General features: G+C 44.4%; 1 protein-coding gene across 2 annotated transcripts in view; it reads left to right on the forward strand.

Annotated features, from left to right (window-relative positions):
* LOC144941233 (interleukin-31 receptor subunit alpha-like) overlaps window positions 1-8,996 on the forward strand; it is a 30,889-nt gene extending 21,893 nt beyond the window's left edge. For both annotated transcript variants that reach the window (XM_078867853.1, XM_078867855.1), the window contains 4 exons: window positions 2,404-2,556; window positions 4,040-4,139; window positions 7,455-7,530; window positions 8,083-8,996. In XM_078867853.1, the coding sequence (XP_078723979.1) occupies window positions 2,404-2,556; window positions 4,040-4,139; window positions 7,455-7,530; window positions 8,083-8,895 (1,142 nt within the window). In that variant the 3' untranslated portion in view covers window positions 8,896-8,996. The remainder of the gene's footprint in view (window positions 1-2,403; window positions 2,557-4,039; window positions 4,140-7,454; window positions 7,531-8,082) is intronic.
* Window positions 8,997-19,174: the final 10,178 nt, after the last annotated feature.

Here is a 19,174-nt window from a genome sequence, read left to right on the forward strand (position 1 = left end):
TTACAAGAGAAATCTATCATAACAATTAAAAGCACACAAGCACATATATATAATACAAAAACCAGCCAAACTAAATGGGCCCCAGAGTGTCAGAGTGGAAACTCCACGTATATATTGTTTCCATAGGCAGTGAGCATTGGTGACTATATAACAAATAAACGGGTCCACAGTTATCTATCTCTGTAGCACTACTGCCGTCAGTCAGTCACATTTGCTGAAAGAAATGTTTATGATGACCCTAAAACAAGAGGACCACAATGCACTTCTTCAGAAACTGTTGATGGGTTTTGCATAGTGCGCAGATGCGGTGTGCTTTTCACTTGTTTACATATACTGTATTGGGTGAAAATATTTACCATTATTATCATTAGTCCACAACAGTTGTAAAATATCTCAAACATGTGCTTCTACACCACTGCCAATGCAGCCCCCTGCATTTGTTGTTCAACTTAACGTTATTTAAATTGGTTGGCTGTAACCAAGGCAATTACATCCAGAACACTTCCTGACTCACTGAAGCCTGTAAATCGGCTATGCACAAACAGAACACTCCATCAGACCATTACACAAATTATAGGGAGCAATCTATCCTCTAAACGCAGACGACAAGATCCTTAGTGAAGCTATCACAATTAAATTAGAGAAGCATCCTGCCATTAAATTAAAACAAGACAGGATTTTTTTAAGAGCACAATACCAGAACAGTAAATATTGTCATAGGTATTGCGCAACAATATCAATTCATCGCATATGCTATCAAAACATTTGTCAATAACGGCAGCTTGAAAGGAAAAGTCCATAATTGGCGACATTTCTGGCAATTGCCATTCTTCGCAGCACAGAGAGAGGCCTGAGAGGTAGAGTGGATCAGAGTTTGAGACAGAAAACACCAAATAATGTGGTTTTCTCCTTGAGAAATGTTGGTTTGTCCGCCAATTCATACAAACTTGTGAGTTACGCTATACCACCCACAAGCCTCAGTTACCACACATGGCTTAGCATCTTATAATAATTAATCACAATAATTTAGTATATTCGGTATTCATGCCATCCTCACCGTTCAAATCCAGCAATGAATCCTGCGGGTATATTAGCCGTTTTAAAAAAATACCTGCCATCTGCTTCACAGAGGACGTTTAAACATCCCGTGAGATATCTTTCGGCAAAGAATAGGCCACTCTGTGACGACTTCATGGTCCAAATTTGCCAAATTTGGAAATGTAAATTAAAATTACTCCATTGGGTTTATACAGAGCAATGACCCCCCCCCACCTCCTGGCACACCAAAGAGCTTGGGTAATAATCGGCAGTGTCCGTTTCTGGCTGCCTTCCAGCCTATTCGTGGCTTCCTGCCCCAATGAGCTAAATGGACCAAAATGGCAAAATTCCCCGTTAGCACAAGCTTACCTGGACATTAAAAACACAATAAACAAATGTGAAAAAAGACCATCTGCCACACACGACGACGTTTCTTCATACAGTGGCTGCATGAGCCAAGCCCAGTTAACAATATTTCAGGAGTGTATAGCATCCTTGCCGGATAGAATAAGCCCATGAAACCCAGTACAGAAACCCTCTGCAATGGAATTAGCCCAACCCCTTTTCAGAATGTTCAACTACCGAGATGAAAATTCTACACAACTTGAAATTCCTGCCTTGCACCTGTCGAGCAACGTCAGAGCACCCCATTCGTGAGAGAAGCATCGACTCATGAAGACTATCGACCAAATATATGCCCCATTTACGACAAACCCCTCTTCTAGCCTCTCACCCAAAGGATAACTCAACTGGAAAATCATCACCAATGAAAATAGCACACCCCACCCTCCACGCCCACCTCCCACCCCTTCGTAATTTCCCCATTCCAGCCCCTGCCATCTTAGCTTTTTACTAAATGAGAACAGAAAGTTACTTTGTGTATTCAATGAATATGGAGGGTAGACAAAAACGGCGGATACACAATATGATGGATAAGAGTCTAGTGTTTTCTGAATATGTGTGTGTCTATGTATTTTCCTGCACGTGTCTCTGTGTCTGTCTCTGTGTCTCTGCATGCGTATGTGTATCTATGTCTGTGTGTGTGTCTGTCTATGTGTCTCGTTTTGCATGTAACTCTTTGTATCTGTCTGTCTCCCTGTATCTTCTTTCAATAAGTGTGTGTGTGTGTGTTTATCTATATGTCTCTGTGTTTATGTCAGTATTCAAATAATCCTTTCTGTAGCAATCCCCACCCGCCGTGCCTCCTCCGCTCCACCTCAATCAGAATCTGTATTTATCCTGGATAAATCCGATTGGCTACGAAGCTATTTTTCACAAATGTCCAACGATCATTGACTACCCCCCAAAACACTTTGCCTGCCCCCCACCCCTAAAATGATTTTGTTCCGCTGCCTCTGTTTTCAGTGCTGGTGCCCTGCACATCACCAGTGGAGGGCACATGCATAAGCAGCCACCGCCTAGAAGGGCTGGAGCCCAACACTGAGTACGAGCTTCAGGTGGCGGCTGTGACTTCAGCCGGAGAGGGCCCACGCAGCCTCACAAGCAAGGCCGTCACAGGTAAGTGAGCACGACAGTGTTCCGGCATTGCAGGGCAGTGCCCTGGGTAGTGCCCTCAGGGAATCATTCAACAAGGGCTTTCTCTGTGACTAATTTACAGAAAATATTTAACTTTCCACCATCGGGGAGGATGACAGTGGTGCAGACGGGGTGCGGGGATGTTTTTTGGTTTGGCATTTAGAGTGCCTTGAGAATTGAAACATTGAGTGCACTCAACATCATCATCATCGTGATCAGTCTGTTAACCGTGAGGAATTGTAGGGGCACCAGTCATGCTTTTTGCAATAAACTCTCTCCATCTCTTGTACTCTTTCGCGATCTGCACAATTTCTGCTACTGACCTCACCGTCCAAGTCACTTCATTCATTGTTCAGCTGCTTCGTGGCCGACCTCCATTGCTCGTCCCGTTGGCTGAACCCTGCAGGATGGTGATGGAAAGTGCCCTCTGGCCCTCGACATGGCCAGCTGTCTCACCTTGTTCCTCTTTGCTATCGCCAACAGTGATTCCTGTCTGTACCCCCGTCATTTCAGTTACATCTGCAACTCCAGAACAGTTTGCTAGCATTGAGTTTTGCCACCATCTGGTAATTCCCATTAGACATCGATCAAAGGAAATGGTGCATAAAAGTCAATGGATTTTGCTGAACAACCAAATATGGAGTTTTGCCAAACAACCAAATATAAGTGAACAGAGCTTGGGCAATTGTTTGATTGTGGTTCCTTTGCCTCAAAATCATTATCTCCCTCTATTTATGAAAACAAACTGTGTGCATTACAAATTGTTTATTTCTCACTGTCTTGTGTAAAACTGACGCAAAATAGTTTCATCAGTGCCGAGACCTGTGTGTGACTTGTGCAGATGAATTTGGTGGTGGAATTTGTGGTTATAGCATTGATGACAATGGTGATACTTAATGATGTGATGGTGATGTAGAATACATGTGATTGTGTGCTGTCATAGCACAGATGAAGAATAACTGAGAAAAAGCATTTAGATTTAATTTCACTATTAGTAGGTCCTACATTTCTTGACGTAATCATTAAATTCTGGTCAAAGTGTCTTGAGACTCACTGTGAGTGAAGACCATTTTTTTTGTCAAATGTTGCCATGATGTAACATGTTAGCAATGGACTTGCAATCCAGAGGTTACCAGTCCAGAGGTTGCCAGTTCGATGTGCAGCCACAGCGAATTGTCAGGTCGTGTGTGGTGATGCAAAGTGTAGATAATACCACCTCTTCCAAGACATTTGATTCGCACGGTTGGCTACGTACGGTGCGAAAGAAATTCAACATACATACATACCTTTGCCCAGCATAGAAGCGTTCTCTACACCTCACTCTAATAGAAGCCCTTCTGTTAGCAGTGAGATGAGCAAGTAATTGGAGTGCTGCTCCTTTACCTTTAAAAGCATGTCATTCTGATGATCACAGGAGTGCATTTACACGCGCGATTTTTGCCTGTGTGTTTGTTCTATTGGGCAGGTTTCCGTGAATTCGTTTTCATCATGATGCTCATTGCCGGTCTATTGCTTCTGTCCGGTGGGATCATCACATGCATCTGCATCGTCATCGTCCCAGCCAGGTAACTCACCAGAGCATTGGATGCGTGTGGGGTTTCCACCATTCCTGGTTTTCCGTGGAAGTCCCCTCTTTTTTTAGGAAGCTTTTCTGGGAAATCTGTAAGTTTTGCCGGGACATTACAAGCCTAATTTGTATTTGTCGATGATGTATTGATACACCACTCCAGACAATGCATTTACACGTAGTTCTCCCCTCTTCTGGTATTGCAAGATAATAGTTTTCCCATGATATGCCCCAATTCGTTTTACCTCGGAGGTGGCAACACTCGACTCTTAGCAGTTCTTACTAAAAAAAATTGCAAGAGCATGTGGCAAAGCAGAATCATTTCATGGAGTGAGTGAAAATAGGAGTTTAAATTCAAGATATAAGAATTAAAATTTAGACGGCATACCCAAACCTGGCATATTTATATCACATTGTTGTGATATGCGGTTGGAACATGTCCCTAGATGCAAACACTCCTTCCACAGTGTTTATGAATTCCAGTTTAACACGTAGGCTTTCGCGACCAATATCATCCATAATAGAGGTTTTTGGGTGAGATCGCGTAAATATATAAATGTGTCGTTAAAACCCGCCACCACCCGACACAGCCAACTAGTAAGAGTTGTCACGTAAACAGAACATGCCAATTCATCACTAGTACAGCACACCGGTGTGTTGGAGAGCCAAGCCACAACATTTACAATCTGAGTACGACGTTTCGCCAGTAATTACAACTAGCTTCATCAGGCGACAGCCGGATTTGTGAAAAAGTCTTACTGTTTTGTTCCTTATATAGAGGTGCAAATGTGTTGACCACCCTTCTGCGCTCTTGCACAATGTGGGTGGAGGGGGTTACTGAGGCAACGTACATTATAACTGAAGTACTACCGTTGGTAGGGCTATTTTAATTAACACAATAGACAGGAAGGACAAGTTCAAAGAGCTCGCATAATGCACATGCATAATGTACGTTGCCTCAGTAACCCCCCCCCCCCCACATTGTGCAAGAGCGCAGAAGGGTGGTCAACAGATGTACGCCTCTATATAAGGAACGAAACAGTTAGACTTCTCCACAAATCTGGCTGTCGCCTGATTAAGCTAGTTGTAATTATTGGCGAAACGTCGTACTCAGATTGTAAATGTTGTGGCTTGGCTCTCCAACACACCGGTGTGCTGTACTTGTGACGAATTGGCAACGTTCTGTTTATGTGACAACTCTTACTAGTTGGCTGTGTCGGGTGGTGGCGGGTTTTAACGACACATTTATATATTTACGCGATCTCACCCAAAAACCTCTATTATGGATGATATTGGTCGCGTAAGCCTACGTGTTAAACTGGAATTCATAAACACTGTGGAAGGAGTGTTTGCATCTAGGGACATGTTCCAACCGCATATCACAACAGTGTGATATAAATATACCAGGTTTGGGTATGCCGTCCAAATTTTAATTCGTATATCTTGAATGTAAACTCCTGCTACCCTGTTGTGGGGACATTGGTCTCTTAGAGGCTCATTTGATGTCGATAAGCACAGTTAGCTACGTACAATTGTCTACGTATGGTGCAAAAGAGTGTTCAACATGTATAGCTCATTTTACACCAGGGGTCCCACACCACTAAGCCAGAGACAGCTACCTGAGTCATTATTTCCGGAAAGACCACCTCATTATGTATGTATATGAAAGGATTCAGCTCACACCGTGTTCCGCAAAGGGCCGCTTCATTAGATGACCCACAGTTAACATCCCCGGTCATACCGCAGGTAACACGCCACGCTTCAGCGCTCCGCACCCCAAGCTCCCTTCTCTTATCTCGCTCTCAATTAGTCAATTCTTGCCCAGAGCTTTGCCCCCAAAGATGACTCACTGGCCAAGCATCTCTGAACTTATGTATCGCTGTATGTAGCAAATCGTGCTGATTGGAAGTGCAAGGAAGGACAACAAACTCAACACAAAAAGCAGTTCTAAAGAAATTAGTTTAAAATCTAGATTTAAAGGTGCATAGCTCCAGTGGCTTCCTCGTATCGGAAGGAAGATCATTTCAGATGGCCGCAGAAGCGCATCTGAAAGTGGCCAGAAGCCGCTGCGAGGATGACTTGAGTTTAAATTATGGTTATGCTCCTTGTTGTTGTATCTCCCACGATGATAACAGAGGGTTGAAATTGCAAGAAACGAATACAAATTTTTCTCAATGAAATGCAAATTAGAGACATCGCATTGTCTGTAGTGGTGACATGTTGTCTCCCTTGACTCGTAAGCAGGAGGTCATGGGTTCGATCCCCACATTGACTCGTGTATATTTGTAGTCCGCGTGTTTTCTCCCTGTGGTGGTCTTGTGGATTTTCCTCCAGTTTTTCCCTCTGCAATTAAAAACATGCATTTAAATTACATATTTGGCTGCCACTATAAACTCCCACGTATGATAGATAATAAGCGACTTCGATTAACTTTCACGTGTCGCCAGATCACCTCTAAAAAAGAGCAAATCGCTTAGTGGGCTTTACCCGGTAGAATAGAAAGTTTCATTTAAATAAATGAAATAAAGTCAGTGGGTTTGGGCAGGACATTCTGCGAGAAGAAATATTGAGCAATGATCGAGCACAACGAATGAATGGCAGTCAAAGGAGAGAAACATCGCCCAAGAGGATGCCCATCGCAAAAACAGAGCGATGACGAATGCAGCTCATGCAGAGGAGATAGATGGATGATTGCATTGCAAGACTGTGGGAGATGTTGACGGCTTATGGAGGCGTTCATCCAGCAGTGGATATATCACGATGGATGATGATGATGATGATAATGATGGATAATTCTCTTTCTGAAGTTCTATTCTTTTCTTCACATTTTCATTTCACAGGCATGCAATGGAATATAACTGCATGTGGTGACTTTTTAGTATCGTTTTATGGGACAAAATTATCTATTCCAAACTTTTTCTGGCTAGCAGTGCACCACATTGTGTTAGAAAACGACCCGACACGATTGAAGTCACAGGCCAATTTCTGATGTCCCTTCGGCAGGCCTTTGCATCCACACAATAGCTGCACACATGATTCCATCATTGCATCATCATTATCTACACCTCGCCTCGAATGCAGTACAACAAATGGGGTATTTTAGATAACAGCAAATTAATCATTCAGATCAATAATTGCAGAGAAAATACATTGTGGAAGAGCAATGCAGGCTCGACATTACACCAAGACGTGATAATCTTACCCAAGGACAAAACAAGAGACTGATAAAGATTTTACATGGTTATTTTTGGTCACCATTTGAAATTAAACGTTGCCTCGAATGCCCGTGGATTGCTCATTTGTGTTTTCACAGAATGAAGCATGTATTTTTTCACAAAGTTCCGGATCCCAAGAACTGCAGCTGGGCAAGGGACATTGACTTCAGCAAGGTACTGTATTGCACAGTTCAAATTAAACGAATATAGCGCAGTTGGGTATTCTCTCCATTTTTATAGCATGAGGCGTACATTGGCCAAGCCGCTGTGCGTCATGTTGCTATAGTTCATGCGCTGTTCCAAATGTGGGGGTTGGTCCTAAACCTGTTTGGCAAAGTTATCATGTGTTTGACGTTTTTTTCTAATGCTTTCCAACTAAGATGGAAAGTGTCCATGCATTAAATGAGCTCTCCCTATCCATCTGCTATGGGGATCGGGGCAGGGGGGACACTTTAACTCTCGTAATATGATCAAATATGGACACATGTTTAGTATAACGTTGAGTTCCCGACCAGGAAAGTCAACAGCGGTTGTCTTATGGATATACGCACGCCTACTAGAGGAATATAGAATTTCCACCACTGGCTTCACGGCAGAGTGCTCCGAGTACTGCATCACCAATCAGCCAATTTAGTTATCATATTTATAGACAATGTGTTGACGATGTCATTATTGCATGAACAGTGTTGTCCATCCGTTAATGTTCATCATTATGTATGCTCCCAGCCCGAGAGCCTGCAAGGATTCCTGAGAATCACTCTATCGTCATCGCCGGACGTCCGCGAGACGGAGACGTTTTCAGAAATCACGGTGGATTGCGGCTGGAAACTGCAAGGGCATCTGCTGGAGAAAGCGCTGGATTTCGACGGCGGTTACACAACCACCGTTCCCGCACATCTGCCCACAAGCCACGGGCTTGGCACCAAGGGCGGAGGCGAGACGACCAAAATGATTCCAGAGGCGCCCTTGCCTTCCCGCGCACTGCCTCTCCCTGCCAAGCTGTTGGCTCTGGAGCAGCTACGCGCATCCGCCGCCAGCGTCGCATCAACACGCACCCAACTGCCGAGCTGGGCACAGTATTCGCAGCACGATGCGATGTCTAACATCGGCGGGACGCCGGGACCACCAGCAGGCGTGAGGCTCCCCGCCTCCGCACCGACTCACTGGGGCCTGGAGACGCACGTCTACGAGAACAGCGATGTCAAGGCTGTGATCAATCCCACCCAGGCCTCGAGTGGCGGTGGCGGCGACGGCGGTGGCCTCGCAAGCTCACTGCCCACCAGTGCACACCCCTTCAGTCTACAGCGGAATAACAACTCGAACGCGTTGCCACAGGGCTGGCTTGCGCTCGACGTTGATGACAGCGGCGGCGCGGGAGTGATGGACGGTGGCGTGAGCGGTGGTGGCCTGGAGGTGCCGGCCACCGTTTGGACTGGACGTCGTGAATCTCTGCTGCCCTGCAACGTTTTTAGTTATCAGCCACAAGACCCTGCCTATCACTTGCCCCTGAATGGCATTTACACCAACGGGCTACCTTGAGCGACGTTTTGGGGCAAAAAAACTCTGCTCGACCATGATTTGATTTTTATAACCCCTTTGACAATAATGGTAGGTTTTTACCCTTTTAACTGGTACAAAACTGACACCTTTATTCAAGGCATCATGTTTGCAATGACCACAACACAAGTAGTCAATAAAGCAAACAAAAAGAAGCAACTCTGATAAGGATAATAATATGCACTGTCCTTGAAGTTGATTGGCCCACACCCGAGACGGCTTTTCTTTAGAGCCGTCTCGGGTGTGGGCCAATCAACTTCAAGGACAGTGCATATTATTATCCTTATCAGAGTTGCTTCTTTTTGTTTGCTTTATTGACTACTTGTGTTGTGGTCATTGCAAACATGATGCCTTGAATAAAGGTGTCAGTTTTGTACCAGTTAAAAGGGTAAAAACCTACCATTATATTTTGCCACTGGTAAAAGAGATCTCATAGTGTAAATGTTTGCCCCTTGGACAATGCCAAAATGGACGGCAGCATCTGGAACAATTCTGTCACCTTACTGTTTTAAAAATAGATAAGACAAAACAAACGATAGCAGCTTGCGGTCGTTTTTTTACCTTCATTGACTGACCAGGTGTTTGTGTGGTCTGATGGCAGTTTCGTCTGATTTATGCGAGCAATGTTAAGTTCAGGTTTCATAGTGAGCGATATGTAAGTTGTGAAAACTGTAAATATGGATTTGAGTGCAGGACTGTCGAGTGTAAGTTCAATCACTGGGACACTGTAATAATGTTAATATAAGTGCTCACCTTTACTCATTTCCAGCACAATTTTCTCTTTTAATAAGAGTATCAGAATTCTATACATATATGCTGTATAAAAGAGACTAGTTAATTAACAATAGTACAATTGTATATATTGTCCAAGCACTTGTTGATTGCACATACTTCGAAACATCACACATACAACATAATTTGTAAATAATATTTTTGTTACTTACCTTAAGAGTTGCACACACGATGATACGAAAGCCAAATATGAATTCTCTTTGAAATGAAGGTGCAAGTTGAAGCTTGCACCGAGTGTTGTTTTTATATATATTGTTTGAGATAATTTGTGTAATGTTTTGAGCAGAGTGGAAACATGATGCGTACATAACTACCTTGTAAATATCATTGTTCATTGTGCATTCTTGTGAGTGTGAAACTGGATTATTTAGTTACATTGTGATTCGTTTCATATCCACAGATCTGTATTATTCAATATTGCGTCCTGTACCTTTTCTTCCATTTTGGCTCGGAAAAAATTCGTAATATTTTAACATGTGGTCCATAAATAATTCTAACTGCTGTTATTGAACAGTTCAATCAAAATGGCAAACAGAACAAAGAAGAGCTAATGGTAATCGGAGAACAACAATGCACATGTGCAAACATTTGTACGAACAATAGCAGAGGGGCAGTTATTTAATCTCTTGAATTGTCTGCACCTGTCCATTTTATTCTCAAATGTTCAACTCAGTGCTTCCCCACGTGGGTTGCAACCTGTCCTGCTTTTCCCATTGGGTCGGAACAGATGTCACAATTGTTGGTACCACCTGAGGTCGTATTACTTTAACTGGTTCAGTAAATCGCGTGATAATCGTTCGGAGCAACTGAGTTATCAAGTACGTGATTCACTTGTATTAGCCATGAAGACACATCGGTAGGAGGAAAGTTGTGCCAACTTTGGTGGTACCGATTTCTGCTCTGGCCCATGGAAAATATTGCTCATCCTCTTTTTGAGATGGATTTTTTTGAAGACAGTTGCTGAGCCCAAAGGCCCAAAATGCCAAGCAGTCATCAACGGAAAAAAAAACCCCAGCTGTTTGGGATAATAACACTCAACTAGTAATAGCACTCAACTCACACGTAGTTTTCCCATCCTCTGGAATCATGATATGTACTTCTTCCCATGATATTTTCCGTTGTGTACCTCAGAGGTGGTAAGCCTACTTCCCACACACATACATATCTTCACACCACATCTGATTATATTTATTTTATAACCCTTATGCATCAGCTTATGCTTTGTGTCAAGAGAGGGATTTTGAAGGGTCTTATGTGATTACACATCACTGTTCATAACATCGTTTTGTCGGGGTTAAATTCCGTAAATAAAAATGTGTCGTTAAACCCGCCACCACCCGACACAGCCAATTAGTAAGGGTTGTCACGTAAACAGAATATATGCTAATTCGTTACTAGTACAGGAATTGTTGAAGAGCAAATCCACAATATTTACAAGTACTCGGATTGTAAATGTTCCAAGATATCTGATCAGTGTCGAAGAGTCGGCCAAAATAAGCACGAAAGAGTTTTTTTTCTAGAATTCCCTCCAGCAAAGGCCCTTCTACCAGTAGTGGCGTGACCAAATAATTGCAGTGCTGCACCTTTGCCCTTCTAAATTCAATTGATATACTTTTTTCCGAGACAAATCACATGAAATAATCTCACAATATAAACAAGTATATTCACTACTTGCACAAATACCATTGGCTTAGAACATGAAACCATATATATAATAAGCTGTCCTTTTGTAAAATGGTTCTTTTTGTGAACAGAGAGAACAAACGTGACCAATTGATTTCACAATGCAAATTTGGGACATTTAAAAAACAAAACATTACAGTTAAACAGTTTTTAATTGACAGGTTGAAGTGTTTTCCATTTGGAGAGGATTAGTATTAAATAAGCTCTTTTAAAATAATATGCATTGTTATATACTGTTTTAATGAACGTATTTACGTTTCAAATAAAATAACCAAAGGTCATTCAAAATATTCAATCATGGGAAGTGTCGTACTGCCAGAGAGAACATAATTAGGTGAAATGTATGTTCTGCATTAATCCATACCCACTGTTATAATTTCAGTAAACGTAACACATCCATCGATAACACTAACCCTAAAAGGAGAAAATAATAATGACCATTCTTGCCCTTTGAAGGGCCATTGCCTGAAATGTCCCTGATCATAGATTTTCTTTCCATTTTTTCTGTTTGTCCTTTGCACCACTACCAACACAGTTTCTAAAAAAAAATAGTTCTGCCATTACGGAATCTCTCACAGTCACGTGTATAAGGATCTAATACATTTAAAGATGTTGGTAAGATAGCACTGCTCTCATATATTATTGTATAATGTACGCTAATGTATTCCAAAGAAGAGTTTGCTTGACATCTCGGGCACAAAAACGAGGACATATCATGGGAATAAGAGTCTCGCAGAGAGGAGAACTACATGCCAACGCATTGCCTTGAGTGGTGTGTTATTAATCAGCTGACAAAAAACCTGAAATTTAAGTGTACCGGGAAGACTTACAGATTTTACAAGGATACTGTTGCCTCAACAAGAGCATGATCCTGTGGAAATAAAGATGTCACAATCCTATGTTTACCACATAGAAAATATCTTATCAGGCAGTCATGTTTAATCTTTTAAAAGGATGGTGGGCGGAACATATCGCTGAAAGGGATGGAGGCCGATGGTCCAGAAGAGTGACGAGCAGCCAAGGAATGTAACTCCTTTGAGAGGGTGTCCACTAAAGACATGGCACGATGAAATCCGCTTGTGTGCAGGTGCTGGATGGATGTTTATGCTGGAGGAGAAGGTGGCGGTTTGAGGAGGCCTTCAAACAACGAATGACCATGGCAGATGATGATGAGGCCGATACTGCTTTTCATCTCCCGACCCATGAAGGGAATCATAACTTGGTTCCAGCACATGGCTTACATCTATTTGACACACAGACACACAAGCGCGTGTATCTGGGTTTCTGCACTCCGTCCTGACCCATCGGAGCAGTTGCTCCCAATCCGAGTTCCTCGGAGGTGGTGGTGGGGGAGTGCGGTGTTCTCATCGATATAACAGCAGGTTCATCGTCATCGCCAGCAGTTCGGACTGGGAAGAGAGCTGGCCACAAAGGCTGGAGCCGCAGAGGCCGTTACGCGCTGCGTAGAAGTATCACCCCCCCCCCCCCATTTCTGATCTCTGATCTGGACTCCGCCTCCTCCTTGCTGTTCGGCTTAATATGCCACCAGATGATGGGTGTTATCTCACACGACTTACAAATGGAGAATTGAGGAATTCAGCAGCACGAGTACGGGACGTGTGCCAAGTTGAATACAGCATTGGCTGAGACTCTAAAAACTAAACTATTTCTATTTTATCAGGTAAGACCCACTGAGCTACAGTATATAGCTCTTTTTCAGAAGCGACCTGGCCACATATTGTAGCTCAACGAAGTGGCTTATCATGTGGAAATTTCTAGCAGCCAAATACTCTAAACGCATATTTCTAAATGCAGAGGGAAAAAAACGCAGGACCCGGAGAGAACATGCAAACTCCAAATATACAGCAGGCGTCAGGGTCAGGGGATCGAACCCACAACCTCCTGTATACCAGGCGAGGTAGTTAACATCTAGCCACCGTGACTCAAGGATACGAGCAATGTCACAATGCAACCCAGTCTATCATCGCCAAAACCAACGAGATTATCTGGCCGAGTGCGGCTCGTGTGGTTATGAAAAAAGCAACGAAATGTTAAATTGCATTCGCACACAGCCCTTAACCTAAACCACAAACGTATTATATAGCTACGATGCGTACAATATCTTTACGAGTGAATAAGATCAATCTATTTTGTAACATTGAGCGTGCGTTTATAGCTGCGGCAATAAGGGTGGGTTGTTGAATTACCGGCGTGCGATTGATTTAACAGCCCGGCGGTAGCTAGTACTTGCGAGTTAAATCCGGGTTGCAGGTTGATTCAGCACCATTATCCCTCCAGGGTCGATAATATAGTACACTTTGTGTGTGGGGGTGGAGTAAACATTGGTTGTGCCTCCCCTCCATCCTCCATATGAATGTGGAATTTCTACCACTGCCTGAAGGCTGTGAACAGGAGATGCATGAGCGTTGCCTCAACGGACGTTTGAGCGGGAAATGACCCAACATGTTTAATTGATTTACACCTACGGTGACTTGGAGTGCTGATGAACCTCATGAGACGGGCTCGGAGGGGATCTCTAGTGCAATGTGATGCTGTTAAGAGTGATAAGACATCCGTATGTAGCCGATCGGTGTCACTGCGCTGTGTTAGAAAGGGACTCAACGATATAGCGCGTGGAGTTTGACATTCTTACACGATTTAACACATTTGTATATGTATTTTAAAGAATAAAAATACATCATATACATTATTCTGCAGTCCTTAATTAAAGGTTGTTTATTACACTCTGCGTAAACGTATTATCCATGTTTTCTTCCCTTTGTGTGTGGCAGTAATATACATACCTGTCCACCACTTATCAGTGCCTACCTTATTACATACCAATTCAGACATTATTGGTCACCCCGTGCCCTTATAAATCTCAACGTACATCCTACAAAGTCCCATCACAAGGGAGAAACACAAACAAATCGAAACAAATGTGGACTGTATTGAAACGGCTGGACGCCGTATATAGTCCTGAAAACTCAGTTCCCTTGTACAATAATACGGGGTAAACCCGTATGAGTTGACAGGTATGAATATACCACGTGGCGTGTGCGGCGTTCACAAGTGACTGATAATACCAATCCCACCAATTATATAGGAATTCCACTCTTGAGCCTCAATGCTACTTTGCACTGGAGCCCTGGAGCATCGTTCAATCCGACGAGGTTTGAATGTCTCTCCGGGCCGTGTTGTTCAATGCTTGCTTGGCGACACAGAGTTGTGTTGCCGAGGCGGGGGTGGTGGGGTGGTGGCGTGGAGGGGTGACCCGGTTAGAGATATAATACATAGTGTTATCACTCCCCATTCGTGTTATGCGTGGCCGGAAAGCAGACTCGACTTTTGTCGTCGGTACAATGTCAAACAATGCACGTGCCGCTGCACATAATATATTTCAATTCCACGATTATCTTTGAATTGTTAAAAAACTAACACGCACCGACAAGTTCATCCAGTGTGGCTACTACTCCAGTACATCAGGACCCCCCCCACACCACAACTGGCCTCGCATGAGCGAGCGATATGAATGCATATCATCATCTACTGTGCCCTGGCACACATTCACAGATGGCAAAGACGCTGCTGAAAATGTACGCAGTGAGCTGCGTCCGTCTCTGGGCTGCCTTGTGTCTCCTACATCCAGGTAAGCCGTCTCTTTTTTTCTGTATTACTCCTGCTGTCCAGGTTTTTTACCGTTGTGCTGTATAGCTCTGACGTGTGTTGGGAGCTTCTTAAGGAAGCTGAATTTTCTATAAACTAAACTGTAAACTATATGTATTTTATTAGGTAGCTCTCTTTCACAAGCTACCTGGTCATAAATGATAGCTCAAAAAAGTGGCTTATCACGTGGCATGTTTCTAAATATGGGGGGGAAACAACCGGAGGACCTGGATAAAAATCCAAGCAACAACAGGGAGAACATGCAAATTCAAAATATACTGGCATCAGGGTTGGGTTCGACCCCACAACCATTCTGTTTACCAGACGAGGTAGTTAACATCTCGCCACCACGGCGCCCATTCAAGGAGCTTCTGTGCCGCAAGTTGTTCGACATGATGTCTGTTTTGCTCCACATGCCGAACAAATACGTGGAAGTACAACCCGACAAGGCAGCGAAGTGTTATGGTTTTTCTATCATCACACATTTAGTCGGGTTTTTCAAAAGTCGCTCTCAGTCGTATTGGTAGGGTTGTCGCAACATTATATTTCGATATTACATTTCATGATATGACAATTATCGCAATATCAGTTTCCCTCACAATTGTGCCATTTCAACTGACCAGTTCAACCTTCGGTCTAATTACAGATATGTAAATAATGATTCCTATCTTTGTGGACTCCCTGTACAGCAATGTATGTATCGCATATGTACGCACGTCCAACTTCTTTCGCACTCTAAGCTGTACGCGCTGCGCACACTGCCCACACACGCACACAGGTCCATCCCACCATACCGGGGCTTGCGAGGTGCACCCTGGCTTTCAGTCGGTGGAGGTCGGGGACAACGCGACGTTCACGAGCACCTTTCAGGATGACTCGTCGAGTGGCGACCACCTCGAGCCACTGACACTATTCTGGAACTTCACTGTGTCCGGCATCCAAAACAGGACCTGGCAGCGGAGATTCGAGAATGGCACCGTCGTTTCCGGGGTCACCTTGGTCAACGTGCAGCCGCCGTGCCAACAGTTCATCGGAATCATTCTCTGGAGAAATGGCGAAATGTGTCTAGTTGCCACTCTCAGAGTAAACGGTCCTGAGTTTTTGTAATGCACCTCTCTCAAAATGATATTCACGCCTTTGTCAATGCACTGCCGAATGAAGGCACCTCTCCAGATTACAGTGGTTTGCATGACTATACTTCACCGCTTTGGTCAGTGCGTCTTGTTGAAAGGATGAGCGGCCAAGACAGGTTCATTATTTGATCGTCACTCACGTTAGCTCGGAATGAATCGACCTTGGTTCGTATCGTAACAAAATAAATACGCAAACGATATTTCACCTTCACATATCGGTCTCTCCCCTGCTGCTGAAATTAAGTGCTCCTAAAAGGCGGTGGGGCCAGTGGGTTGTGAGTAAAAATACATTTGTTTGTCTTACGTCGAAAGACAGATATATCAACGAGACATTATTGTCCGATTTTCTATTTTCGATGGATAATGGTTGACAATCAATGACTGCAATTGATGTTCACAAATGGCACAATGCGGTCTGACGCAGTTGTTAACATTCCTGTGATGATGATGCTAACACCGTACAACTCGTGTATCTCCTAGGCACTGTTGAGATTAATAATGACGGCAAAGGCGAGGTCTATCCCGAGGAGCAAAGCGTCCGGCAAGGAGACTCCGCAACCTTCAAGTGCAGAATACCTGCGGATAAATGTCAAACGCTGAACTTAACCTGGAAGATATTACCCATGGGCCAGGTGATGTGGCATCAATCGACCGAGTTGCAACGGGGAGAGGGTTTTATATTTTCCACGGTCACTTTCAAGAACGTGCATAGTCCGACCCTCGCCACCAGCTTCATCCGAGTCAACTGCTACTTGCATCGGGCACAAAATACGTCCACTTTTGTGGATGCGGCTTTGCTTAAATTTGTGGATCTTAGTGCAAAAGGTGAACTCGCGTTTTATTTGTGCGCACTCGATGCATGGCATTTAGCTGACCGTTGTTGTAAAAGGAACGTCGGTGCAATGTTTGCGAATTAAAATATCCTCTTAAGCGTAGGCAACAGAACATCTGCACTTACCACATTACTAGTAACTTTGAAATTGTGCCAACTTGTCATACAAGTTGAATTGACAAACATCAATATTCAAACGGCCTTTAAAGGGTTACGTAATTAACCTGAATATCGGTGGTACGTTAACTTAATACACAGCGTGCTGTATGTGTAATTGGACTGCCAAAAACTGTACTTCAGTTGTCTGAAAATACAATGTGGGATTATGAGTGGATTGTTTAAATTGTACAAAACGTATGGGAATATCCACGTGAGTTGTTTATAAATCCAGTGCCGGATTAAGCTACTGCAGTGCCTGTGGCATATATTATAAAGGGGCCCAAAAAATATATTAAAACACACATTTTTTTATTCTAGATTTGAAGCTTTCGTGACTGCAAGGATTCATATTCTTAGGTTTTTTCGGTAAAGTAACGTGACTTTACCGAATAAACCTAAGAACACATTTTTTACTTGCATAGTAAAGTAATTGTATTATTTCATTTTCTACACAGCCAGATAATACGACAAATCGCTAACCTTAAACACTCAGCCGTTCATAAAAGTTGTAGGAGGTATAGTACTATAGTAATAGAGCAAGTACAGAATCACTGAATCGGAATTGATAGCTTCAAAGCATTTAGCGCGGGGCCCTTGAGAGTGCGGGGCCCGTAGCATATGCTACTTTTGCTACTAGGATAATCCGGCACTGTGTAAACCTATTACTAACGTTGTTCAATTAAAAAAAGTAAATAATGTAGACCTGTATCCTGACCACAACGTGTGCAGTTTATCATAGCAGCTGTAACATTGATTGTATGATGCACTGTGAAATTCAACTGCTATTCTCTGCTAAACTCAACGTGTGAAAAAAATTGGCTTTCCTCTTGCTCGTCGCATTGGAGTGAATATGCTTACTCAGCCATCAAAAGCCATTGCATCTGTAGTGGTGGTATTGACGTGCGCCGACTGTGACAGTGATGGATCACGGGGCGGCGCGGGGTGCGGGGTTGGGCACGCGTTGTGGGCGTGGTGTGGACGCGCGCGCCGGGAGTGACAGATGACGGGGCGGCGCGGCGTGGGTGGTGAGGCACGATGAGATGTGGGAAAAGAGGATCGTAGCCAGCGCCCAGCGATTGGTCGAATAAGTGGGTGCTCGCAGCGACGTCCGCAGGTGGGGTATAAAGGGGGACGCGCGAGAGCACTCGGGGAGAGTTACCCAGTTTAAGACCCGAAGACGGAGCTGAAGACCTAGTGCCCCGAGACCCCTAGTCCCGCCGTCCTTGTGGGGACCGGGGCCCTGTGTGGCTCGGAGGCGAGGCTGTGGGACCCGGGGTCCGACGCCCCCGTGGGTCGGGCTGGGGACCCACAGTCGAGACGGATACCCCGGGCAGGGAGTGTCCCGAGTAGCTCAGTGGCGTTAGTCGCCGAGTAGCTAAGTGGATGTTGGTCATCCGAGTAGCTCAGTGGCGTTAGTCGCCGAGTAGCTAAGTGGGTGTTTGTCACCCGAGATACTAAGTGGATGTTGGTCATCCGAGTAGCTCAGTGGGCGTTAGTCGCCAAGTAGCTAAGTGGGTGTTTGTCACCCGAGATACTAAGTGGGTGGTTGTCACCCGAGATACTAAGTGGGTGTTTGTCACCCGAGATACAAAGTAGGTGTTAGTCACCTGTGAACGAGTTTGATAAAATAAAGAGTGTGTTACCCGTGAAGTCGTCTCCCGCCGAGTTACTACACTACAACTGGCGTCAGAAGTAAACCTGTCTTCAAAAAGTATGGACACGAGGAAGACTACCCGTACCCACGAGCGAGGTCGGGACGACGACGGCGTACCGGGGACACCAACCTCGGGAGGAGAGGACGAGGAGTTGCCGCCGATGCAGCACTTCGCGGTGATGGCCGACGCTCCGCTTGCCTCCGACACCAGCCTCCAAGACGCGCACTCCCGGTTGGCGGAGTTGCTACTCGCCGCCGCCGCTGTCTTGGCCGACATCTCCGCTCCGGCGAGCGGAAAAACGGCTGCGGGGTTGGTGGAGGAAGCGACGTTGGAGGAATCCC

Source organism: Lampetra fluviatilis, chromosome 24, assembly GCF_964198595.1.
Source record: "Lampetra fluviatilis chromosome 24, kcLamFluv1.1, whole genome shotgun sequence".
In the NCBI taxonomy this organism is placed as follows: Eukaryota; Metazoa; Chordata; class Hyperoartia; order Petromyzontiformes; family Petromyzontidae; genus Lampetra; species Lampetra fluviatilis.